The sequence below is a fragment of the Sus scrofa genome, chromosome 7 (assembly GCF_000003025.6).
Source record: "Sus scrofa isolate TJ Tabasco breed Duroc chromosome 7, Sscrofa11.1, whole genome shotgun sequence".
NCBI classification, from domain to species: Eukaryota; Metazoa; Chordata; class Mammalia; order Artiodactyla; family Suidae; genus Sus; species Sus scrofa.
In genome coordinates, this window is record NC_010449.5 from 37,062,355 (window position 1) to 37,089,436 (window position 27,082).

Genomic DNA, 27,082 nt, shown 5'->3' on the forward strand with positions numbered 1-27,082 from the left:
AATTTTTCAGTTTTTAGGAATCCCTCCTTACAATGCATAAGTCTGGAGTCAGATTTACCACACTCGATTTCTGTATATTTTTGGGAACACGTTATGTTCAAAAGGCTAACTGATCTCATCAAAGATCTGAGGTAGCCCCACAGAAAAATACAAACAGTAAGTCTGGACAAGAGCAAACATAAATCAGAAGGCCAAAAACATAAAAAATCTCTGCATTTTATTGCGTGAAAATAATACCTAAAACATACCTCCATTTAAAAAAGTAAAAATGAGACAAGGGAACAAAGTCAGGAAGAGGTAAGAACAAAAAACAGGATGACAGGTCCTCCAGTTATAAAGCTGAATTGAGCCTTCTGCCAGCCAAAGCTAAAAGGGAAAAAAACATGACCACTACCTGATTGTTGCTGCAGAGGCTTTAGATCTGAAAACAATTTCTCTTTAGGTGGCTTTGATGAGGGAAAGTATCCTTGAGGACAACACTGCAGTGTGTACAGTGACACATCTCCCAAGACCATCTCTGACCGTGTATCTCGACATCACCCAGACTGAACATTTCCAAAGCAGGAGCAGGGTGGGCAGGCAATGCAGGTCGTCAAATGAGCAGCTTTGAGGCTCAAACGAGACGAGGAGGAAGAGCTCAGGAAACCATGAAACACAGCGTGAGCCTCAGGTCAACTGCCCAACCCAAAGCTCTGGGCTCATGAGAATTGGAGAGGTCTTGATGCTGAGACTTAGGCAGGGGGTGCGGAAGTGACTTCCCAGTGTGACTGCTCCAGCTAAAGTGGCTCTGGCATCAGCTCTGTCCCAACCCAACTGGTAGAAATGAGTGGCTAACTCACAGGGGTGCTCTCTGCAAAATACCAGCAAGCATTCTTGGGCACATCCATGGAGCTCTATGTAGCAGAGGCTACTAATTGGGCCCCCAAATCTGTTTTCTCCTTCATCTTTTAGTCACAGAACCCCCAGAGCTTTAACTGGGCATGCGACCACCCAAGGAAGAGGCTCTAGGTCCCAGAGACCCTTTCAGCAAAGTGTGACCAGAGTAACTTGGACAACTCCAGGTCATATCCTTTAAGAAAGAAACCTGGTCCCTCTTTTTCCCCAGGGGATATGGATGTGGAGCTGAAGACTGCTTGGACTCACCCAAGGAGAACACCCTAGGGTGGCAGAACAAGACAGAAGGAAATCGAGTTCCTAATGACCTCGGGGAGTTAAATCTCCCCAGACTATCTGATTACTCTGTACTGTTAGAAAAGAGAAACACCAACTTCTAAGAGCCACTGTACTTTAGGTTCTCCTTATTAGAGCAGCTTAGCCTGTGTCTTAACAGAGCTCACATCACAATGGAAAGATGTCCAAGAGAGAGACTTCAAAGGACTCTGGCAGCTCCCAATTCATCTCAGCAAACAGGCCAGAAATGATAGCCATCAAATAAGCAGTGTCTCCTTCTCCTTTTCCAGGAGAGGCCCAGCCACATCCCAGAGCAGAGGGAGAGGCCTGTATTACAACACGGCCCAAATGCAACATGCAGCCTGCCTGCTGTGGGCCTGGGCCAAGTCCTCAGTAGTTGGAGACAGACTGCAGTCCCTACTGACACTAGGCAGGGTCGCCCCCATGCTCCCTTTCCCCCTAAAGCAGGAAAGCTGCAAACTTGTCAACTCTTCATAATTACATTCCTGAGGACAGGCCAGGTCCAGCAGGGCGAGGGGTGAAACAGCTGTGGGGAGGCTGTGTGTGAGGGTCAGGGGAAGGGGGGGCCAGAGCCCCAGAACTGGGACCTGGAGAGGGAGGGACACCTCCCTGTCTGCCCTGGGCTTCCGGGGTCTCAGGGCCTGAGGGGGCAGCACCTGCTCCTCTGGTGGAGTTCCCCTGGCGACAGAGCTCAGCCAGGCGGCCAGTCACTATCGAATCCCCGCCACCGGCACCTGCTGCTGCTTGCGGATCTTGTTGAAGAGTTCCATGTACTGGACCATGGTGTCTGCTGGGCTGTAGACTGCGTCGTGTCTGTTCCCAAACACTGCAGGAGCCCCTGGGGTGTGGCTGCCCAGAAAACTCTGCAGGAACTCAAGCAGCAGGCTCCAGCAGTCGCTAGCTACCACACAGGGGCCATACTCCACCTGGGGCCGGAAGAAAGACGGAGGGTGAGGAGAGCAGGGACAGGTCATCTGCTTCTCAGGCAGCTCTTGCCTCTGCTCCCACCTTTTCAGACTATGGGCCAAAGACGCACACCTGCACAGCGCTGCCCCGCAGGAAACCGCCAACCCAACCCCCAGGGATTCGACACACCAGCACCATTCCCTTTAGGCTCAGACATTTGCAGCTTGGGGTTACCAACCCACAGCCCTACCCACAAGACCCAAGGGCAGATCTAGGCCCCTTTTAATTATCTCAGAACTATACAGCCCCGGCCAGGATGCATAAAGATTCATGGAGAGCTCAGGAAAATTCTGAGAGAGAAAACCAAATTCAGGGGAAAGAGCACGTATGCATACTGGGGGCAAAGTAGACACATACACTCATAAGCCACTTCAAGACCAAATATTACTCCAGGGTACAGCCAGCCTGGGCTCTGACCCAAAGAAATGGTCTCCCAAGCCACGGGATAGGGGCCAAAGGCTTTCTCCTTCTCTCCTAATTGTTCACTGGAGAGATGGCAGGGGAAATTATGGTCACCGTAAGAAGAAATAAGTAAAGAAACAGCTGGGATGTGTTTGTACTACGAAGTTGGGAACGTGGAAGAGAAAGAGCAGGCTCCCAGCGGGTCCTGACAAATGCAGGGTGAGTTGCAAATGAAAACGGTCAGGAAATCTTGGCCCTAGAGGTCCTGGAGTATCACCCAATGATCACCACTCATGCCCTTTGCTCCACCTGGGACGCTTTTTAGGATTTTCCTATCCCTGTATCTCCACATTTTAAGGCCCCCACTTAGGTGCTCCTTCTGCAAGAGGCGCCCCAATCCCCAAAGTCGTTAGCCCTCTCTTTGGCCAGAATTCCCAGGGCAGCCTGTGTCTCTTTTACAGCACTTCTTATAGATGAACTTCCAAATCAGTTTGAGTGTTTGGACTTTGCTCTTACTAAATTATAAACTTTCATTAAAAAAATTTTTTTTATTTAAAGATTTTTATTGTTTTCCATTATAGTTGGTTTACAGTGTTCTGTCAATTTTCTACTGTACAGCAAGGTGACCCAGTCACACATACGTACATATATCCTTTTTTCTCATATTATCATGCTCCATCATAAGCTACCAGATATAGTTCCCAGGGCTATACAGCAGGATCTCATTGCTTATCCATTCCAAAGACAACAGTTTGTATCTATTAACCCCAGATTCCCAGTCCATCCCACTCCCTCGGCCTACCCCTTGGCAACCACAAGTCTGTTCTCCAAGTCCATGATTTTCTTTTCTGTAGAAAGGTTCATTTGTGCTGTATATTAGATTCCAGATCTAAGTGCTATCAGATAAGTCATAAATTTCCAAAAGGCAGGCTCTGTCGCTTACTTAATTTCCTACCTCACACAGTGCTAGGACCATGGTAGATGGCAAGCTCTCACTGTTCCCAAAGCCAGCTGCTGCCACACTCTCTCTTTGCCATTTTCAATATATGCCGCAAAGATGAAGTCACTACACACACCCCTTTCCACTGAGAAAGGAAGTGGACAGTGTGGCAAAAGGAAAGGCTCATTCTTGCTTTGGAACTCTGGAGACCATCTTAAGGCATGCTGAGGGGAGGTGTGTGGACACATGATTCAGGGCCTGCCTCCCAGAGTGGACTGCACGGAAAGCCGCCCTGGTCTGCTCCAGTCCTTCTGGTGCTGGGTGACTGCTCTTCCATGATTCACCTGCCCCCGACCATCCCTCCCCCTGCAGCAAGCTGGCCTTCCTAAGCTTCCTACCCGCTGAGGACTGAGCTTCCCATTGCCATCCTGGGCTAGAAAGTCCCCGAGTGATTAAAGAACAGGTAGAAGATGCAGGGAGAGCAGGGAGCAGCTCCTGCTCTGCGGGCAGGAACCAGGGAGGCAGGAACCTCAGGCTGTACTCAGGGCCCCTGAAAATTGGCAGAGCCAGTCCTCTCGGCACCCCTGCTCCTAGTTCACCGAGGTCTTACCTCCACAGAGATGCCCCGGGCACTGGGCCCCATCGTGACCGTGCCCACCTTCACGAGGAAATCACAGTACTGGTAACGGGTGCCCCGGGTCTCAATCTTGCTGGCTTTGGCGCTCTGGAAAAAGCCCTTGAGTTTTACCATAAGCACATCAAAGTTGGTGTCGGCGATCAGGCAGGGGCCGTTCTCAAAGAGGGCGAAGCAGCTCAAAGGGTGCTCAGAATTGTGCATCACATACATCAGCTTCCCCGCCTGACCTGCAAGGGATGGAGAGCAGGGCAGTGTCAAGAGCTTCGCCTGCAGACGGGGAAGAGTGTCTGATGCTGGAATGAGGCCAAGGGGCAAGCCAGCATCACCTCAGCAGTCCCGGGGTGGAAGCCCCGCCCCAACAGCCTTTTCCAGAGGAAGTGAGAGAACCAGCAGGTGAGGGGGCAGGTGGAAATCACCCTAACCCTCCTCCCCCCGAGAAAGGTGAAGGGCACACACGGAACTTCAACAGAGTTAATTAACAGCTTCATTTTTTTCTTTTTAAACGAACATTCCCAGGCGAAGGGTCAAATCAGAGCTGCAGCTGCCAGCCTACACCAGAGCCACAGCCATGCAGACTCTGAAGCGTCTGAGACCTACACCACAACTTGCAGCAACACCAAACCCTTAACCCACTGAGCAAGGTCAGGAATCAAACCTGCATCCTCACAGAGACTGTTCGGGTGCTTAACCCCCTTGGCCACATCAGGAACTCCAGATCACAATTTAATTCTTGGTGATGGGCTCACAAATGAATGATTACTGATGACTAATAACTCACAGAGATTTTACATATGGACTTTTGTGTAGTCATATATCACATAATAAGGAAAATAAAAGTAACAGCATTTGAGCATACCAAACAAAGCAGCTACTCTCGTTCCCATCTATCCCTAACTTTCCTTGGCCTCCTCCCTCTTTAAAACACAGGAAGTGGCCCCAAAGCAGCAGCAAAGGGGAGCATCTGAGCATGAGGCCAGAGCCTTGCCTTCCTGCCCAAGTCAGTCTTCATCCCAAAGGCAATGGTGAGCCCTCAGAGAAGAGTAAGCCACCTATGAGCTGACTATGGAAGCCAGCAGCACAACTACAGCAGAAAGAACTCAGGATCTAGAATCAGAAGATCCAGTTTCAAATCCCAGCTTGCCTGTTCTAGTCTCTGAGAAATGACTTCTTGCTGAGTACCACAGTTTCCTGCAAGAAGGAAGAAAAGCTGTATCTATCTAGTTAAGTGGAAAATGGAAGAAGGCAAAAAACAGAAAGCAAGGTTCTTTCACTATTAGAATGATTGGACTGGAATTCCTGCTGTGGCGCAGTGGGTTAAGAATCCGACTGCAGTGGCTCAAGTTGCTGTAGAGGCACAGTTCGATCCCTAGCCCGGTGCAGTGGGTTAAGGATCCAGCACTGCAGCAGCTTGTCACAGCTGAGGCTCTGATTCAATCCCTGGCCCAGGAACTTCTGTAGATGGCTACTAAAAAAAATAAAAAATAAAAAAAATTTAAAAAGGGTTAATGGACTGACTGCCACAATCCCAAATACTTTTTTTTTTTTGTCTTTTGTCTTTGTTGTTGTTGTTGTTGTTATTGTTGCTATTTCTTGGGCCGCTCCCGCGGCATATGGAGGTTCCCAGACTAGGGGTTGAATCGGAGCTGTAGCCACCGGCCTACGCCAGAGCCACAGCAACGCTGGATCCGAGCCGTGTCTGCAACCTACACCACAGCTCACGGCAACGCCGGATCGTTAACCCACTGAGCAAGGGCAGGGATCGAACCCACAACCTCATGGTTCCTAGTCGGATTCGTTAACCACTGCGCCACGACGGGAACTCCCCCAAATACTTATTAAATATTTAAACTATCCCCAACTTTATGCTAGGGCTTAAGAGTCATACAAACAGAGGACATAGCCCCTGGCCTCAAGAAGCTGGCAACCTCACTAAAGACAAGCAAGAAACTTCTTAAAAGACAACAAAACAGGAGTTCTCATTGTGGCTCAGCAGTAAGGAACCCAACTAGTATCCGTAAGGATGGGGGTTCGATCCCTGGCCTCACTCAGTGGGTTAAGGATCTGGCACTGCCGTGAGCTGAGCTGTGGTGTAGGTTGCAGAAGTGGCTCCGATCCCGAGTTGCTCTGGCTGTGGTGTAGGCCAGCAGCTGCAACTCTGTTTGGACCCCTAGCCTGGGAATTTCCATATGCCGCGGGTTTGGCCTAAAAAAAAAAAAAAGACAATAAAACAAAAGTCGCTTGTCTGGGGTAACCAGAGGTCTTTCAGAAAGAAGGAAAGACTTCAGGGAAGGGAGAGGTTAAAGTGGGCAAGAGTCAGCAGGAAAAACATTCATGGGAAATAGAGGACCTAAACCAGGCTATAAAGACAGAGTAGGGTTCAGGTGGGGATAAGAGTGAGGAGACAGGTGGGGGCTTGTGATCTCTATGCAGGCCTCTACTGGCTGCCACTTCCTGAACCCGATAGGCTCTACACTCACCTCCCCCTGCACCCTCCTGACACCTGCTGCAAATTCACACCTTTCACATGCTAAATCCAATTCAAAACTTTTCAACCCTCACACAAAGACACCCAAAGCTGATGGGTCATTTTGCTCCTGAGCATACTCACTGTGATTATACACTAATTCATACTATGAGAGTCTGCAGGTGCTTTTACTGCCCCGAAAATATTCTGAAAGGCAACTAAGGTTTTTGGTCGCAGACCAGCAGCAGCACCACCGCCTGGGAACTGGTTAGAAATGCACATCCACCCCACCCTACACCTCCGGGGTCAGAAACTCTAGGGGTGGGGCCCATGGATCAGGGTGTTATCAGAGCCCTCCCTCCATCCCACCTTCCTCCTCTCCAGGGGATGCTATCACCAGTCAGTGCGAGAACTGCACATCTAAAGGCGCAGAGCCAGTCAGCAGCGGAACCGGAACTCCAGGCCTTCTGACCTACTTCCATCCTAGCCCACTGCCTGCCAAAGAGTGTATGGTTCCCCCTACTAGACTGTAGCTCCTTGAAAGTAAAGCTCTGATCAGAAAACAGAACCCAGGCCAGGGAATTTCACAGAAGTAGCATGTCATCCTCTATCTACACACAAGTGTCTTGTTTTACAAATGCTTTCACAACTGTTATCTCTTTTTGATTCTTGCCGCAAAAGATTCGACCCCTAGTCTGGGACCTTCCATATGCAGCAGGTGTGGTGCTAAAAAGAAGAAAAAAAACTGCAAAGTGCAAAAAGACTTCAACATGGAGTTCCTGTCATGGCTCAGTGGTTAATGAACCCAACTAGTATCCATGAGGACGCAGGTTCAATCCCTGGCCTTGCTCAGTGGGTTAAGGATCTGGCATTGCCATAAGCTGTGGTGTAGGTCACAGATGTGGTCCCATGTTGCTGTGGCTGTGGTGTAGGCTGGCAGCTACAGCTCTGATTCAACCCCTAGCCTGGGAACCTGCATATGCTGTGGGTGAGGCCCTAAAAATACAAAAGACCAAAAAAAAAAAAAAAAAAAAAGACTTCAACATAGGCCCAGTCTAAGAAATAAAGTCAAAAATTAATGAATTCTGGAGTTCCCGTCGTGGCGCAGTGGTTAACGAATCCGACTAGGAACCATGAGGTTGCAGGTTCAGTCCCTGCCCTTTCTCAGTGGGTTAACGATCCGGCGTTGCCGTGAGCTGTGGTGTAGGTTGCAGACGCGGCTTGGATCCCGCGTTGCTGTGGCTCTGGCGTAGGCCGGTGGCTACAGCTCCGATTCAACCCCTAGCCTGGGAACCTCCATATGCCGCGGGAGCGGCCCAAGAAATAGCAACAACAACAAAAAAGACAAAAAGACAAAAAAAAAAAAAAAAAATCAATGAATTCTGGAGTTCTTGTGGCTCAGTGGGTTAAGAACCCAACTAGTATCCATGAGGATGTGAGTTTGATCCCTGGCCTTGATCAGTGGGTTAAAGAATCTGGCATTGCTGCAAGCTGCGGCGTAGGCCAGGAGCTACAGCTCCAACTGACCCCTAATCCAGGAACTTCCACATGCCACAGGTACGGCCAGAAAAAGAAATGAAAAACAAAACAAACAAAAAACTAATGAATTCAGAAACACATTGGCCACATGCCCAAGAATACCACCCTTAGCAGAAGAACAGAAAGACTTCAATGAATGAATGTGAACGTCTGTTAAGTCCAAGCCAGGTTCCAGCCATCCCAGAGATCCATCGCTCACTGACCTTGGCTGCCAAGGGTAGAGGCAGCAGTGTGGTAGGTCTCACAGTCCACACAAAATGTTCCTTGCTTCTCTGCCCCAAGCATCTCCAATTTCCGGGTGAGTAGCTCCACAGTCTGCTGGACACTCTTGCCCTCGGCCACAGGCATCTGGGACACACTGGAAGGGAGGGGACCAAAATCATTATGCACATGGACTCACGTGAGCCAGTCGCAGGATCACAGCTCATCAGGGCCAGGTGTCAGCTTAGACACCGTCAACCCAACCCCCTCATAAAGACAAGGAAATAGAGGCCCACAGTCCCTGGGGCTCTGCTAAGAACCAGAGCTTGGTCTTAGGAGTCTCACACATTTGCAGAGAACAGCCTACTGCACCTGCATTTCCCAAGTGTGGCATGTGTGCCAATGTTTTAGGTGGCACACAGAGCGAGCATTCAGTGACACTAAGTCATGTGATGAGAAAGGAATTTACTCTGTGTTTCTTTCAGTTCTGACTCCATCAAGGAGAAAGCCTCCATTTGGGGTTACTGTGTTTTTACTAACTCTCTAACACTTTGAACGAAAGCTGTCCAGCACAGGAGCCACAAGCCATGTGCGACAGAAATGAAAACTTCAACTCTTCAGTTGCACTGCCCACATTTCAATAGCTCAATAGCCACAAGTGGCTAGGAACTGGTGTACCGGACAGTGACATAGAACATTTTCATCAATGAAGAAAGTTCTAAGGATCCTTGGATCAAAGAGAAAGCAAGCCTCAAGTTTCTAATCTTTGAGAGTGAGAGGCAACAAGAATTTAGCCAAAACAATGAGATAAAAAGTTATTTCCAAGATTTCCTTCTATGGAGAGTGCAACTGGCTTCTACTTTAAGTGGTAGGTAATAATTACCAAGCACCAACTATGAGCCAGGCAGTGCCCAAAGCCTTTAGATGAATTAACTTGCATCAGCCCTATAAGACACAGCATAATCATTTCTTCATTACAAATGAGAAAACTACTGAACAGAGAGGTTGAGTAACTGGCACAAGGTCATACTGCTTAATGCAGTGTAGTCAAGTGAGGTGGCTCCGTGTCCATGCTCTTAAATGCTCCACCGAAAGCTTTCCAAGTTCCCACTGTGGTTAAGGATCAGCATTGTCTCTGTGACGGCATGGGTTTGATACTGCCCTGGGGCAGTGGGTTAAGGAACTGACATTCCCACATTTGTGGCACAGCTTACAGCTGTGACTCAGATTCAGTCCCTGGCCTGGGAACTTCCATATGCCTCGAGTGCAGCTGAAAGAGGAAAAAAAAAAAAAAGAATGCTTTCCTAAGGATACAGTTGTCTGTTAAAATACTTATAAGGAAAAAAACAGAATCAAAAGAAAGCATTAGGAGTTCCTGTCGTGGCGCAGTGGTTAACGAATCCGACTAGGAACCATGAGGTTGTGGGTTCGATCCCTGCCCTTGCTCAGTGGGTTAAGGATCCTGTGTTGCCGTGAGCTGTGGCGTAGGCCAGCGGCTACAGATCTGATTAGACCCCTAGCCTGGGAACCTCCATATGCTGCGGGAGCGGCCCAAGAAATGGCAAAAAGAAAAAAAAAATTAAAAAAAAATAAATAGTTCAAGTGCTATGAAGTTATATAAAAATCATAAAGACAATCATTATGTGGCTGAATTTTGGGAGGTACTGCATTACTTTATGACCAATTATGATCAACTAAAGGAAAATATAAAAACAGACCCCTGCTGTTGCTACAAATTGTCAGTAATCTCCATCAGGAAGAGCACTAACAAGCCACAATGATGATGGCCTTTATTTTGAAAAATAAGAGAATCCCTTAGATGATACAACTGGGGTCCAAAGTACTAGGAATCTGAAAAGTCGAGAAGGGTCCCAACAGAGGGCCTTTTCCCTCTGTCTGCCTTCTGCACTGAAGGAACAGGGGCTTCGGAGTTCTGCTCGTGGCTCAGCGGGTTAAGAATGTGACCAGTATCCATGAGGATATGGGTTCGATCACCTAGCCTCGCTCAGTGGGTTAAGGATCTGGCGGTGCCATGAGCTGTAGTGTAGGTTGCAGATGCAGCTCGGATCTGGCATTGCTGTGGCACAGGCTGGCAGCCACAGCTCTGATTCAACCTCTAGCCTGGGAACTTCCATGTGACACAGGAACGGCCCTAAAAAGAAAAAAAGAAGAAGAAAAAAAAAAAGCTGTAGGAACAGCCCTAAAAAGAAAAAAAGAAAAAAGAAAACAAAAACAAAAACAAAAACAACAACAGGGGCCTCACAGCAGAAACTGACACAATGTTGTAAATCAACTATATTTTAATTTAAAAAAGAAAAGAAAAAAACAACAGGGGCTTCCAGGATTCCATGCCTCTGCGGAGGAAACTTTTCATCTCCATTCTTCACATCCTCCTTACACTAAAAGACTTCCAAAGAGGCTCATGATGTCAACTGCAGGAAGCAAATGTGCAGTCACTGACAAGTGTGCAAGACTTGGGTGACTGGGAGGAAGAATTCCCACAGGCTCTTTTCTTATATGAAGACTCTATAGCCACTGACTCCTGATACCCTGGCCTCTAGCCCTCTCTGATTGGAAAGATGCTCCAGATACCTTTTTTTTTTTTTTTCTTTTAAGCCCTGAAATCTAGCATTTTGGAACTAATGCCTCCAAGAGCATGAGGCCCATATTTCCCTGCACTCTGACTCATAACACGTTACAGATATTAAGTCCACAGAAACTAAACCAAGCATGTAATTAAACATAGTAGGAAACAGGTTCTGAGGAGGTGATGTGCCTAACATCCCAATCTCCTAACTCCCAATAGCTTCTTTTTTTCCCCCTCTAGACCCGAGATCTTAAAATGGCCAAATTAGAACTAGACACAGGCTGGTCTAACTGCATTTAGTGGCCATAGGGAAGGGCAAAAACCTAAAAAAGATACTGCCTTCAATGTTGTCTATCTCCCTCCCCACAACCCATCCAACCTTGACTGCAGATGGGTCCTAAACCCGACATACTATTTCCGACCCCAGGCAGTACTGTGGGATGACGAGCAGGAAGAATATACCAAGAAAAACGGAAGGAGGTACGCGACCACTGGTGGATTCTTAAGATAAAAATTTTTAACCTGCCACCTTTGAGAAAGAAGGGGCGCATCTCCGAGGAAAAAGGCCCGCAGATTTCGCAGCCCTCACAGTGGTCCCCTCACCCACACAACTCGAGGGCATCTCTCTCAGACCCTGATCCCGATCCTCCTCTCGGGGACACTGGAGGCTCCACCGGCCCTTCACCACCCCAAGCTTCGCCCCACGAAATCCCTTGAAGTCCTACCAAGTCACTCCCATGATGTTAGGCCAGGAAGATGACAGTACTGAACAGCTGATACGCAGTGCTCTGCTGCAGCCCACGCGAGGTGAAACCACCGACCTAACGAAAGCTTCGGTAGTAGGAGGTGCTCCGGAAATAACGTAAAAAGTGCGAGTCCCTTCGGCGGCCACGAGGAACGGGGCGTACAGGCGCCTCCAGTGACGTCACTGCAGGGCTCCGCCCCCTAGGCTTGCAGCTCGGGGACTTCCTATTCGACAAATCACCCCGGGCCTAGATTCATGAAGCTAAGAAAGCGTGGCTTGGACTGCCACTGCTTAGAGAAGGCGATGTTAATTGCAATGAGTTTATTCGGGAGTCCAGCTCCAGGACTCAGGAGCTCTATCAGGGGGTGGGGCGGGGATGGTGGCAGGTCCGGCCTCCGAACACCAGGGGGCGCTGTAATCACCGTCTGGCCTCTGGGGAGTTCCCTGCGCCGGCGCACTCAGAGCTTTTCCTCTGTCCCCACATGTGAAACTTCCCGGCGAGGTTTTCTAGCGAAATGCCCAAACTCAAGGCCGCCCGCGGGGCCGAGGGTCAGGAAAAGCATGCGCCCCTGGCCGACCAAATCCTGGCTGGGAATGCGGTGCGGGCGGGGACCCGGGAAAAGCGGCGGGGTCGCGGAACCGGAGAAGAGGAGGAGGAGTACGTGGGGCCTCGGCTGACCCGACGGATTTTGCAACAAGCGCGGCAGCAGCAAGAGGAGCTCGAGGCTGAGCATGGGACCGGGGACAGGCCGGCGGCACCTCAAGATCGCACCACGCGGCTGGGTGAGTAGCGAGAGTGGGTGCGAGAAAGAGGATGGGTAGTTGGTAGTGGTAGGCTGAAAAGTGTCCGGCAGGATAATAGTTTGGAATTAAAAAAAAAAAAAAAAACCCAGGGGGGCGTATTACACTCTAGCAAAGGTAATGGAATGGGAGACCCAGCCCTGGCCGGATTTAGGGTGGCTGGAGACCTTCACCTAAAAGTTGAGAGTTAAGTTTTATTTGGAGCAAAATTAGGACCTAGGCCCGGGAGACAGAATCTCAGGTAGCACGGAGGAAACCGGTGCGAGGAGGGGAGCTAGGATATGAGGCAGGTAGTGTTGCCAAAACTCTGTCTCTGTCCTCCGATGCCCAGTTGAAGCACAGAGACAGGGTTTTGGGTGAAGAAGAAAAAGATATCTCTATTGCTCTGCCAAAGGAGGGCCAGAGCAGGTTAGTGCCCTAAAGACTATGGTCCCCTTGAGAGAGATTAGGAGATGGTTTTACAGTGTAAGAGTGGAAAATAGAGCCGCAGTTAAGGACCAGGGTCGAGGCAAACTTGCACGGTTTCTCACGCTCCTGTTTAGTGGCCCCAGGACTGGTTCTGGTGGTCCTCCTTTTTTCCACTGAAGAATGCTTCATACTTCATCAAGTAATAGTTCTGCAGAAGGGCTCAAAGATACTATGTATATTCCTTGAGGAGGAATCTGGACCTGCCCCAAGGTTGCACTATTGTCTCTGTTTTTTGTTTTTTTTTTTTTTTGCTTTTTAGGACCGCACCTGTGGCATATGGAGGTTCCTGAGCTAGGGGTCCAGTCAGAGCTGCAGCTGCTGACCTACACCACAGCCACAGCAATGCCAGATCCAAGCCATGTCTGTGACATGCATCACAGCTCATGGCAACACCAGATCCTCCAAGGCCAGGGATCAAACCCGCATCCTGGATGCTGGTTGGGTTCATTACCACGGAGTCACAAAAGGAATTCCTGTACTATTGTCTTTTAACTGTTCCTCCCCAGTCTCTGCATCCTCACCCTCCCCTGATTAGCAACTGTGTGAACCTGCCCTTTGGAACTCTGAGAAGGTCATGGAGGCTGAAGTTTATTTCCCAAAACAAGAAATGGATGACACAGAAAGGCTTGTGCCCAGGAGCCCCATGGGGCTCTGCTCAGTTACAAGACCTGAAACGGGGGAGTTTCTGCTCTGAGCAGAAAGAAGGATACCGTTTAAGGGCTAAAGAGGGAAAGAGATTAATTAAAAGAGGGTCAGTTTTTCCTTACTAGGCTGGGAGTATTGACCTCCAAGTTGCTTGTTTAGTCCAGGTCTCAGATCTCATCTTTCATTTGCCCTGTGAGCCATGTTCACAGTGAAACACTAGCCTCCTGGCTGCAGGATCAAGATTAAAGACATCACATCCCAGTTTTACTACTTCCTGACATCTCAGTATCCTTTGCTGGCTCCTCTTTTGTCCTCCACTTTTTTTTTTTTTTTTTTTTTTCCCTTAGTTCCCAGGCCTGGGATTGAACCCAAGCCACCACAGTGACAGGTCCTTGGACCTCTTAACTTGTGTTCACTTTTTTGGTGCTGTCATCAGTTTCAAGGTTTAAATACTATTTGGTATTTGGTCACTGCTTCCAAGATCATATTCTAGCCCTGACCTTTTCCCTGCAACCCAAGTTCTTATATTTCAGCTACCTGTTCAGCCTCTCCAATTTGAAGTCTAATAGACATCTCACATTCAACATATCTAGAACAGAAATCCTGCTGTCTTGACACATCTGCTCCACCCAGCATCTACCTCATCTCCATTAATGCCCCGATATCCTTCCATTTGCTCGAGACAGAAACCTCCCAGACTCCTCTCTTCCTCACTCCACATCTGACCTGTTAGGAAATCCTGTTGACTCTACCTTAAAAATAGATCCAGAATCGACTGTTTCTCACCACCTTGGGACACCATCCCGGTCACAGCACCTCGCCCCCTCTGCCGGATGATTGCAGTAGCTTCCTAACTAGTATCCCATACCCCTACAATCCATTCTCAGCTCAACACTAGAGGGTTACAAGGATCTACAAAGACCTGTGTGAGATGCCCCTGTGGCCAGTCTGACCCCTTCTACTTTCCCTTTGCCCTCTTCACTCCATCCTTATGGCCTCATTGTTCTTGAAACATTTCAAGTTAGGGCTTTTGGCCTGGTAACTTCTGTCCTCCGTGCACCTGTAGGTTTCCTCCCTTAATCCCTCACTTTCTCAGACCCACCTGCCCTGACCACTCTATGAAAAATTACAACACCCTTTGGAGTTCCCGTTGTGGCACAGCGGAAACAAATCCGACTAGGAACCATGAGGTTGCGGGTTCAATCCCTGGCCTTGCTCAGCTGGTTAAAGATCCAGTGTTGCCATGAGCTGTGGTGTAGGTCACAGATACAGCTTGGATCCTGCGTTGCTGTGACTGTGTTGTAGATTGGCAGCTGTAGCTCCGATTTGACCCCTAGCCTGGGAACCTCCATGTGCTGCAGGTGTGGCCCTAAAAAGCAAAAAAAAAAGAAATTACAATGCCTTTTAATAGATGCAAACTATTGCCTTTGGAATGGAAAAGCAATGAGATCCTGCTGTATGGTCCTGGGAACTGTATCTAGTCACTTGTGATGGAAAATGATGGAGGATAATGTAAGGAAAAGAATATATGAAATGTATATATGTGTGGCTGGGTCACTTTGGTGTACAGCAGAAAATTGACAGAACACTGTAAACCAACTATAATGGAAAAAATAAAAATCATTAAAAAAAAACAACTGTTCATGGCCAAAAAAAAATTATAATACCCCCCACCCCTGTCTTCACACTCCCAACTTCTCTACTAATTTATTATCTGTCTCCCCCCACCCCTTAGAATGTAAGCTCTATAAGGGCAAAGTGCTTTTATTTCTCTTGTCTTTTAATACATTTCCAGCACCAGGAACGCTGTCTCCCAGAGAGTAGGCACTTGGTGTCTGCTGAGAGAGTGATGGTGAGGTGGGGAGGAAGCAAAGGAAGTGAAGACTTGGAGGCTGGGCCCAGGATTCAGAGATGTTCTAAAGACAACGGGGAAGCTCCCGTCGTGGCTCAGGGGTCAACGAATCCAACTAGGAACCATGAGGTTGTGGGTTCGATCTCTGGCCTCGCTCAGTGGGTTAAGGATCCGGCGTTGCCGTGAGCTGCGGTATAGGTCGCAGACGTGGCTGGGATCCCCAATTGCTGTGGCTGTGGTGTAAGCTGGCAGCAACAGCTCCGATTAGACCCCTAGCCTGGGAACTTCCATATGCTGCAGTGCGGCTCTAGAAAAGACAAAAAGACAAAAAAAAAAAAAAGACAATGGGAACCTCTCTGAGCACATAGAGACCAGTTGAGGGTTGTCAAATTCATGCAGGCAAGGGATGACACTGCCCAAGGCTTTGACAGGGCTGTGAAGGCTTTGAGAGAGAGAGAGTCTTGGAGGCACAGTCAAATGGGACTTAGACCTTGACAGGGTGTTGGGAGTGAGGGCAGGGGACCTGGCAGGCCTGCTGCCCAGGTTCTGACTTAGCACTGGCTGGATGGTGGTGCATTTACTGACATGTGGAACACGCCAAGTTGTGTAGACCTAGGAAGGAAAGGGAGGGAGTTTGGTCCATGACAGGAAAGGCTGGAGCACCTTGGGTCACCCGGGAGTGGCTGTACAGGAGGTGCTGGAACGAAGGGAGGTCCACCTACAGGTACAGGTTTGGGGGGCTGTTAGCATGTGGAGACAAATCATCTGGCCTCTGTACCCTCCTCCCTGTATTTAGCGTTTATCACACAGCCTCTGTTCTTACTCATTCACGTGTAGCATTTTATCTCCCCACTTAGATGATTACATCCCTTTCCCAGATGCCCAGCCAGCTGTAGCCTTCCAGGAATCTGTTACTCAAATGACTCGGTCCCTTGAAATCTGAACTCCACGGCCTGGCCTCATGGTTACCCATCCAGCCTTATTTCTTGCACCCACCTGGCAGACGCTCTTATAACCAAGCCCTCTTGCCGGCATTGTTCCCAGGCCTGGAACACACTCCTCCAGCTCTCGCACTGCCTCTGCAGACCCAGCCAAGCTCCGCCCTCATCGTCTTCTGAGTGCCTGTGGTGTATACCTTCTCTCCCACTCATTTGGCACGTAATCAAGCCCTCCCAAGTGTAGAAGAAGACGTGAAGAATGCACAGTCTAGACCCAGACTGCCTACCTTAGGCAAGTCACTGAGCATTTCTGCATTTCAGCATCCCCCTCTGATACTGATTAAAATAATAATGCGTACCTCTTGGGGTTATGATGGTTCTATACTGTGTTTAGAAGAGTTTCTGCAACAGAACTGACTAGAGTGTGTTAACCATTATTTGTTACTATTATTGTCATCGAGCCTTTTTTTTTTTGTTTTTTTTTGTGGGTTTTTTTTTTTTGTCTTTTTGCTATTTCTTTGGGCCGCTCCCGAGACATATGGAGGTTCCCAGGCTAGGGGTCGAATCGGAGCTGGAGCCACCGGCCTACGCCAGAGCCACAGCAACGCAGGATCCGAGCCGCGTCTGCAACCTACACCACAGCTCACGGCAACGCCGGATCGCTTTTTTTTTTTTTTTGCTTTTTTGGCCCGAACCTGCAGCATATGGAAGTTCCCAGGCTAGGGGTCAAATTGGAGCTGCAGCTGCCAGCCCATAGCAATGCCAGATCCTTAACCCACTGAGCGAGGCCAGGGATTGAACCCACATCCTCATGGATACCAGTCGGGTTTGTTACCGCTGAGCCATGACGGGAACTCCTCATTGGTTTTTTTTTTTTTTTTTTTTTTTTTTGTCTTTTTTGTTGTTGTTTTGTTGTTGTTGTTGTTGCTATTTCTTGGGCCGCTCCCGCGGCATATGGAGGTTCCCAGGCTAGGGGTTGAATCGGAGCTGTAGCCACCGGCCTACGCCAGAACCACAGCAACGCGGGATCCCAGCGGCGTCTGCAACCTACACCACAGCTCACGGCAACGCCAGATCGTTAACCCACTGAGCAAGGGCAGGGACCGAACCCGCAACCTCATGGTTCCTAGTCGGATTCGTTAACCACTGCGCCACGACGGGAACTCCTCCTCATTGGTTCTTATGTGTACGTTTTCATGCGCCCTGGGGACAGAGAGGTAGCGTGTGCATCATCTATTTCAGAGCACATGTCTTTATCTGTTACAAGCACGTGTGACATCTGTATGAGGTACACGATGGTCAAAATGAAATGACCTCTGAATTCCTCACCCACTGTTTGCCCTGCTTACCTGTTTCATCTCCTCTCTCGCAGGTCCAGGAGCGCCTCAGGATGGATCAGATGACGAGGAGTGGCCCACCCTGGCGAAGGCCGCCACGATGACAGGGCCAGGCTACCAGGCGGAAGTGGTCATAGACCCTGAGGATGAGCGTGCCATTGAGTTGTTCATGAACAAGAACCCTCCTGCCAGGTAGGGCTGGCACGGCCTGGGATTTGGGACAGCGGGTCCTGGTAGCAAGTTTGTAGGGAAGCAGCCACTACCCACTAGATACCACTAGGGACCCCCCCACCCCCCTTGTGAGAGCCAAAAATGCCTCCAGACATTGCCAAGTGTCCCCTGGGGGAGGGGGGCAAAAATCACCCCCCAGTTAGAACCACTGATTTATTGTCATCTTTCCAGCCCCAGTGGGTTGTGGATCCGGCATTGCTGTGAGCTGTGGTGTAGGTCACAGATGCGGCTCAGATCTGGCGTGGCCGTGGCTATGGCGTAGGCTGGCGGCTATAGCTCTGATTCAACCCCTAGTCTGGGAACCTCCATGTGCCATGGGTGCAGTCCTAAAAAGACCAAAAAAAAAAAAAAAGTGGCCCGTCCTTAAAGGATCATTCTGGATATTATCATTATTATCATTGCCACACTGGAGGCACTCGGAAGTTCCTAGACCAGGGTTGAGCCTGTGCTGCAGCAGTGAAAGCACTGGATCCTTAACCAGCTGAGCCACCAGAGAACTCCCTCAAAGGACCATCTGAATGAGTCAGTAAATTTCCTCCCACTCTGTCCACCTGTTGTAGTACTGCCAGGGTTCCCTGGGGAGGCACCGCAGGGCCTTGTTCCGTCCCTGGGAGAACCATCCCATTGTATTCGGTCTTGCTACACTCAGCTCTCGGAGGGCTACACTCAGTTGCCTTGAGCTTCATACCCTGAGCTTCATTTTATCCAGAGGTTTCCAGCCCCAGTTGCTGGCATTTGGGGTTGGATAATTCTTTTCCATGGGGACTGTCCTGTACAATGCAGGCTGTTGAGCAGCACCTGTGACCTCTACCCACTAGATACCACTAGGGACCCCCCCCCCCTTGTGCGAGCCAAAAATGCCTCCTGACATTGCCAAGTGTCCCCTGGGGGAGGGGGGCAAAAATCACCCCCCAGCTAGAACCACTGATTTATTGTCATCTTTAATAAATGCTAGGTCAAAACATGCAGGCTTTTAAGCTCCTATGGTCAGACTCCTGAGCCCATGGATTTTGGCCCAGGAGAGGGGCGTCTAGGATAAGGGCCCTCAGCCAGTTCATTTGACCCTGTGATGTTCACATGACCTTGTTCTTGGTTCTTCAGGTGGTTTGGGGTGCGTGCCTCTCTCATGGCTGATGATACTGTGAAAAGACAGGTTGAAAGACACGTTCCATGACTGTGTATATGAGAGGCAGAATGGGGAAATGGGCCCCTTTCCCAAATGCTGCCCAGCAGCTGAAGGAAATGGCACAAAATGTGTGCTTGTCTCACCAGAGAGTCTCTCAGCTTCTCCCCCAGCACCTTCTGACTCCTCCTTGGCAGCTCATTCTGACAAGCTTGGCAGGATGGTTTTCCAGCTTGTTTCAATAGAGTAAAGCTACTGACAATGCCACCCGTCACTTCTCAAGACTGACAGGGGTCCCTGTTCCTAGTCTTGAGAAGTAACAGGGGGCATCATCAGAAAGCAGGCTAGACAACCCCAACCTCCACCCCCACCCCCCGGAACTCAGCAGAGGCCATTTAGTACCTGAACTTCAGAACCTGAGAGACTAGCTTTTGACTCTGCCCCACTGGGAGCTGTGAGACCTTGGGAGGGTTACTTACCTCTGAGTATCCGGCTCCCAGCTCAGTCAGGGGAGCACCCCCTCTGGCAGGTGTTGCACAGACAGAGTACACATGCAAAGTCTCGCCTCCTGTTTAGGAGCTGATTTTTGATTTTTAGGGCTGCATGTGTGGCATATGGAAATTCCCAGCCTAGGCTCTGTCGTCTTTGTATCTTTTTCTTTTTTTTCTTTTTAGGGCCATTTCTGAGGCATATGAAAGTTTCCAGACTAGGGGTTGAAACTGAGCCACAGCAACACAGGATCCATAGTCTGCGACCTACTCCACAGCTCACGGCAATGCTAGATCCTTAATCTACAGAGCGAGGCCAGGGATGGAACCTGTGTCCTTATGGATACTATTTGGGTTCTGACCCACTGAGCCACAACGGGAACTCCAGGAGCTGTTTTAAATAGATGTTGGCAGCCCCCAAAGATGCCATTATTGCACCAAAGCCCAATGTAATGATAATTCAGAATTATCTCAATCAGATTGTGTTTCAGGAGACTGAGAAAAGTAAATCATTCATCTTGGATCTATTTCCATAAATTTTATTTTATTTTATTTTTTGTCTTTTGTCTTTTTAGGGCCGCACCTGTGGCATAGGGAGATTTCCAATTGGAGCTGTAGCTGCTGGCCTACACCACAGCAATGCCAGATTCGAGCTACATCTGTGACCTACACCACAGCTCATGGCAGCACCAGATCACCGACCCACTGAGCAAGGCCAGGGATTGAACCCGAAACCTCATGGTTCCTACTTGGATTCATTTCTGCTGCACCACGACGGGAACTCCCATAAATTTTAATAAACTAAAATGGGGGAGGAGTTCCTCTTGTGGCTCAGCAGGTGGAGAACCCGACATCGTGTCCATGAGGATGCAGGTTCGATCCCTGGGCTCGCTCGTGGGTTAAGGATCCAGTGTTGCTGTGAGCTCTGGTGTAGGTCACAGATGCAGCTCAGATCCATAGTAGGCTGGCAGCTGCAGCTCCAACTTGACCCCTAGCCCAGGAACTTCCATATGCCACAGACGCAGCCCTTAAAAAAAAATAAAGAAAATGTGGGGAAGTTTGGGCCATTGTCTCTTGATAGTGATCCCAGCCACTGGCAACCTTGGCGTATAATTGAGGTATGTCTGACCCTGGAGAGGTGAGACCAGGGTTTTGTAACTGGAGTGTCCTCAGCACGCAGACTGCATGTGCTGGACAGGTCTGCAGGAGGCAGCACTGTCGCACACCTGCTGTGCACTAGACATTCAGGTCATGCACTCCTGTTAACTGAGCGAGGGTGGGTGCTGCTGTTTTCCCTGTTTGATGGGTGCGGGAGCAGAGGCGTCGAGAGGCAGAATAGCACGCCCAAGGTTACGCAGGGCGCCAAAGAGCCCCACCTGAACTGGGGCAGTTGACTTCAGGTTCAGGCTCCCTCACCTCCCCACGACTGCAGACTCTGTCCTGAGCCGCATGGTCCCCGGGCCTGTGGTGCTCCTCAGAAGTGCTGTGCGGGCAGCCAAGGCCCGGAGGGGACTGAGGTCACGTGTCCCAGCAAGTGGCAGGTCGAACAGGGCTCCCAAGGGACTGGTGGGGAGTGGAGCGCTTGCTGGGCCACCAGCCCAGCATTCCTGCCCCCTCTCCCTCAGGCGCACCCTGGCCGACATCATCATGGAGAAGCTGACCGAGAAGAAGACGGAGGTCGAGAGCGTCATGTCGGAGGTGTCAGGCCTCCCGCTGCCCCGGCTGAACCCCCGGCTCCTGGAGGTCTACCGAGGGGTCAGGGAGGTACGCGCTGAGAGCAGAGCCGTGATGGGACCCACGGGGGCTCTGGGAGCCCACATCTTCATAGACATTAGGCCTGATGGCTGAGAGCCGATTCGGGTCAGAGCGCACGGCTCCAGGGCCCGCTCTGCTGCCACCTGACTCTCTGATCTCAGTTGTCCCCCGCCCCACCCCAGAAAATGAGGCTGATGGTAGGGCTGGCGGGGACGGGGTGAGTTCATGTTTGAAAGCCACCCACACTGGCCCCTGGGCCCTGGCAGGCAGCGTGTGTGTTCGTGGTGGTGATTTTAGTCTCCGCTCCCCAGGTGTTGTCCAAGTACCGCAGCGGAAAACTACCCACGGCTTTTAAGATGATCCCTGCGCTGTCCAACTGGGAGGAGATCCTCTACGTCACCGAGCCCGAGGCCTGGAGCGCAGCGGCCATGTACCAAGCCACGAGGTAAAGCCACGGGGGTCGGGGCAGCTTGGGTCTACAAGGAAGGGCTGGGTGTGGAAAGGACAGGCCATCCCTCCCTTCGCCATCACATCTTAGCTCTGTCCCCGGAGCTCTTTCTTGTGCTTATTTTTTACTTTTTAGGGCCACATCTGCGGCACATGGAGGTTCTCAGGCTAGGGGTCACATTGGAGCTGTAGCTACAGGCCTGCACCACAGCCTATACCACAGCAGGGTCCAAACCACATCTGCAACCTACACCACAGCTCTTGGCAACACCAGATCCTTAACCCACTGAGAGAGGCCAGGGATGGAACCCACATCCTCATGGATATTAGTCGGGTTTGTAACCTGCTGAGCCACAACGGGAACTCCCTCTCTTGTGCTTCTTCTTCTTCTTCTTTTTTTTTTTTTTTTCCCTTTGCTTTTTAGGGCCACACCCGCAGCATGTGGAAATTCCCAGACTAGGGGTCACATTGCCTACAACTGCCAGCCTACACCACAGCCACAGCAATGTGGGATCCGAGCCAAGTCTGTGACCTACACCACAGCTCACGGCAATGCCAGATTGCCCAACCACTGAGCGAGGCCAGGGATTGAACCTGCATCCTCACAGATAGTAGTCCGATTCGTTTCCACTGAGCCACAATGGGAACTCCTCTTGTCACCATTTCCTATTTCCTGATTCTGGGTCGATCTCCAGGTGGTGGGGTCCCAGGACTTAGGGAACAGAATGGGAAAGGAACTAAGCATAGCACTGAGTTCACGGCTCATTTAAGTCGGTGGGGGTATCGTTACTCCGCAAGAATGTCGTCAGTTCCACGGGAACAAGACCCCAGGGCCCTCAGGGCTGAGACCCTTCTCAGGATCTCTGGTGCTGAGTTTCTAGGGGAGAGGCTCATAACCACGGCAATACCACCCTGGGGTGCCATGTCTCCAAAGTCTGTGGCTCCCCATGAGGGGAGAGGAAAGTGAACAGCTGATACCTGTCTCTTGGGAGATCTCGGGTTCACTCTGTTTGGGTACTGAGACCCTCCTGTTCCTGCTCTGATCTGACCTGGGTGTTGCATGCACCCAGCTCACTCCCCATGCCCTCCAGTCTCTAGCATGTACCATCCACAGTGATATTTCAGGGGCCTCTCCTCTTCCCTTCAAAAACCCTAGGATCTTCGCCTCTAACCTAAAGGAACATAAAGCCCAGCGCTTCTACAACCTGGTCCTGCTCCCCCGGGTCCGAGATGACATCGCCGAGTACAAACGACTCAACTTCCACCTCTACATGGCACTCAAGAAGGCACTGTTCAAACCTGGAGCCTGGTTCAAAGGTGGGACCCCAGGAGGCAGCTAAGAAAGGGAGGGGCTGGAGCTCCTACAGAACCTCCTTTGTCTCACCTTGGGCTCAGAGTGACTGCCCCCCACCCCCACCCCCAGGGATCCTGCTCCCGCTGTGCGAGTCGGGCACCTGCACCCTCCGGGAAGCCATCATCCTGGGCAGCATCATCACTAAGTGCTCCATCCCGGTGCTGCACTCCAGGTAGTGTCGCGGGGTCTGGGGGACCACTGGTGGGTGGGTGTCAGATCCCGGCAGAGTCCCGGCACTTGGGGAATGGAGCAGGGAGGGCACTAAGTGTAGCACTGGGTTCGCGGCTCATTTAAGCCAGCGGGTGTGTCATTACGCCGCAAGATTGTCAGTTCCGCGGGAACAAGACCCCAGGGCCTGGCGTATGGTAGGCTCAGTAAATAGTTGAATGAATGAGTGGGGAACATGGGAAGAGAGTGTGTTAGGAATGGGGCTCTCCAGACGTTTGGACGTATTTTAATCGGATACGGAGACAAACACACTGAGCCAGAGGTCGGGGTTTGGCATGAATCAGTGAAGCGCTGGTGTCTGGAGTTGAGGGAGTTGAAACTGGGCAGGTGAGAGTGCGGGAGAGTCCCCTTTAGGGACAGCACAGGTTTGGCCAAGGGGGAGGGGAATCTTTTTCCTCCAGCATCTCCCTACCTCTCTCCCCACCAGTGCAGCCATGCTGAAGATCGCCGAGATGGAGTACAGCGGTGCCAACAGCATCTTCCTGCGGCTGCTGCTGGATAAGAAGTACGCGCTGCCGTACCGGGTGCTGGACGCCCTGGTCTTCCACTTCCTGCGCTTCCGGACGGAGAAACGTGAACTGCCTGTGCTCTGGCACCAGTGTCTCCTGACCTTGGTCCAGCGCTACAAGGCGGACCTGGCCACAGAACAGAAGGAGGCCCTCCTAGAACTGCTCCGGGTGCAGTCCCATCCCCAGCTGTCCCCCGAGATCAGGCGTGAGCTTCAGAGTGCTGTCCCCCGAGATGTAGAGGACGTCCCCGTCACCATGGAGTGAGGAAGCAGCACTCGTCCTGGCCTGAGGGCTCTGGGAAGACACCGAGGAGCCCTGCTGGTGACTAAAGGTGACACTAAGCTTTTTACAGCTGAAGACCCAGGTCATAGGCCTCTGGTGCCTCGGTTCTGACAGGGAGGATGGGGCCTGGCTGGCTCCCGCTTCCATTCTAGGCCTGCATCCCTGCCCAGTTCTGCCGCCTGACCCAGATGCCACAGCCCAGTGCTCCCGCCTCCCAGCCGAGGCTTGGAGTCGGTGCCTTATCTTGCGCTGTTGCGTTAGGTCACTGGACTGTGAATAAAAGCAAAAGGCAGGTATTTATTGAGCTCCAGTGTTTGGATGTGATGGCTAGAGATCTGTCTGCTTTTACTCTTCAGCTGGAGGTGGGCACCGCTTCCCCATTCCTGCGTAGGAGTGGATTCTTACCCAGTCTTCACGGGACCCTCTGCCTCTTCACGCTAGGAGTCTGTTTCTCTAGGCTATACCCACACTGCCGGCCCCTAGAGGGCATGTCCTCTGCTTCCCCCGACACAGGCCACTCGGGGAGAAGGCCAGCAGCCAGGAAATTGTTCAGAAGATGGTCTCAGCTGTGGAAGGAAGAGCTGGGAGGAGGCACCTAGAGGAGGGTGGAGGTACAGGGCAAGGAAGGTTGGGCCAGGAATGACTAGATCCAGGGTCACCACCAGACCAGCTCCCTTCTACCTTCTTAGTTAATGAGCACTTTTGACCAGGGGTTGGCAAGCCAAAGTCACGTGCCCATTTTCTCACAGCCCGTGAGCTAAGAATGAGTTTTACATATTTTTTAATGTTTGGGAAAAAAAGAACACTATTTTGTAATAGGTGAAAACTATATGAAACTCAGATTTCAATGTCCATAAATAAAGTTTAATTAGGACACAGTCATGCCCATGTTTCTCTGGCTGCTTTCCTGCTACAGCAGGGAGTTGAATCTGGCTAACACTATTTGCTTTTGAAAAACGTGAGTTTTTCACGTGATGAATGTATTTGGGCGGAATCTGATCATAAAGCAAGTTTCATGTTGATACGCAGCTTTGTCTCTGAGAAACACCAGGTGAAAGCAAAAAAACTACCCAACTGAGCCAAACCAGATAGTCCACAAAACACACACACCTGAGACATGTGCTAGCGCCCCCAGTTCACCTTGTGGCTGTTAGCTACGCCCATGCCTGGTGGCACCTGCCTTCCACATCCTCCATCCTTCCCACCTCCACGCTCAGCAGCAGACTTGAGGCGTTTGCTTCTTAACCATTTAATGTGTAAAAATGCTCTCCTCTTTCCTTTCTCTTTATTTTTTTGGCACAGAGGTTCCTGGGCCAGGGGTCAAAACCTGTGCCACAACAGCGACCCAAGCCCTGGATCCTTCACCCACTGCACCATAAGGGAACTCCTCCTCTTTCCTTTTTGCAAGACAGTGTCACTCAATAAGTTGTTGAGGATGGTGCTTCAAGGCCCATTTTTCCCATAAGCTCTGGTTTTTGCCGTGCAGTTTTGTATGGTGCGGTGATTTTTAGGAACACGGACACTGCACTATAAAGCAGCACTGACTCGGGCAGAGACCACGGAGCCCACAAAGCCTAAGGTCCTCTGGCCCTTCATGGAAGAGGCTTGGAAGCTCCTGCTCAGGACCCTCTTTATCCCACGCAATCTGGAAATCAGCTTTTGCCCAGCCCACCATCCATCCCAAGAAGCCAAAGCCAGTTTTATTCCAGAATTTTTATTAACATAGCATGATGGTCCTGGGCCACCAGCCTGGACCTTGTGGCCTTAGGAAAGACCTGTGTCAACAGGGCTTGCCTCCCTCTCCAGTCGGGGGCCGTCACCTCCAGGTCATCCCTGCTTCACCTCCCCCCCCACCCCGAGGATGGGCCAGAGGGAGAGGAGGGCACGGCCCTTCCCAGGCTGTAGCAGCTCCTTGGCCACAAAGATCCTCGAGCCAGCAGCAGCAGAGGGGAGGGATGCAGCAACCACCAGGGTTACCACCGCTCGGGGTAGAGGGGCCCACCACACCTTCTTATAGTTGTACTTAAAGCAATTAATAAATTAAAACCTCTTCCTTTAGCACTGACCTTCTCCCCCCGGCCCCCAAATCACACAGGAGAAGCTGAGCAAAAAGCCAAGCAAGGGAGTCGGACAGAAGCTGGGGCCCCTCCCCCAGGAGCAGCTGGGGACATGGATTACGCAGGGGCCTCCAAGTGCCTTGCGAGGACTTCTCCAGACTCCCCTCGCACCATCTGAAGGTTCTGCAGAAAGACTCCAATCCAAATGCAGTAACTAGAGGGTGCAGCACCTTTACAAGGCATCAGAGGGTTTTGGCAGTCGAGAACACGAGAGCCCCAGGATATGGGGTCCCCCAGAAGGAATGCTGGTGCATGTATTTTACCTACTGCAATTTCATCTCTGGCCAGTCTGGCCCACCCCTAGTGGAATGGGAAGGAGCAGAGTCAGATGCGGGGAGAAGGAGGAGCCTGACTGGCCACCAGCACAGCCGGCTGGGCCCTTAGTGCACGCTGCAAGGATAGGTAGGACCTGGCCCTTCGGCTTGCGAGGGGCGAGTAAGAAGGAGCCCCCTCGGGCTTCGGCTGTGGCATGGTTCGTTCCTGCAGGCAGGGAGGAGAGGGGGTGGCAGTGTCCCCTCCTCTGCTGTTGGTGGCCACTCGAGGGGGCCTCTCCAGGGCTACAGGTGGATGGCTGTGACATCTGTGGGAGTGCTGGTCTGGCTGGGCCCCTGGCTGCTGGAGCCCCTGGGGGCTTTGGGCGCTGGGCTGGGGGAGGTCTGGGCGGCTTCCCTGAGGCTCTCCCTGAGGGCAGCTTCGATCTGCTCCTGACAGGCCCGCAGGCAGTCCTGGGAACACAGGGGGAACAGTGAAGAGGGCCCACTTCCTTCCTGCCAGAGCGTCTAGGAGCAGGTGCTGGAGGACGCCTCCCAGCACACAGGGAAGTCTGGGGAGGTGA

At 51.0% G+C, this 27,082-nt stretch overlaps 3 protein-coding genes across 9 annotated transcripts in view; 1 reads left to right on the forward strand and 2 right to left on the reverse strand.

Annotated features, from left to right (window-relative positions):
• MED20 (mediator complex subunit 20) lies at window positions 201-11,796 on the reverse strand. Its single transcript, NM_001206352.1, is given in 4 exon segments — window positions 201-2,117; window positions 4,110-4,363; window positions 8,343-8,497; window positions 11,653-11,796. Coding segments are annotated over 4 exon segments (639 nt in total). The 5' UTR covers window positions 11,667-11,796; the 3' UTR covers window positions 201-1,901.
• Window positions 12,163-24,399, forward strand: BYSL (bystin like). The gene is given in 7 exon segments (NM_001130731.1): window positions 12,163-12,455; window positions 17,749-17,905; window positions 21,181-21,319; window positions 21,622-21,755; window positions 22,914-23,074; window positions 23,181-23,283; window positions 23,767-24,399. Coding segments are annotated over 7 exon segments (1,308 nt in total). The 5' UTR covers window positions 12,163-12,187; the 3' UTR covers window positions 24,113-24,399.
• Window positions 24,982-27,082, reverse strand: part of CCND3 (cyclin D3) — a 95,127-nt gene continuing 93,026 nt past the window's right edge. For 4 of the 7 annotated variants that reach the window (XM_021098376.1, XM_021098374.1, XM_021098377.1 and 1 more), the window contains one exon: window positions 24,982-26,972. In XM_021098376.1, the coding sequence (XP_020954035.1) occupies window positions 26,805-26,972 (168 nt within the window). In that variant the 3' untranslated portion in view covers window positions 24,982-26,804. 7 annotated transcript variants of the gene reach the window in all.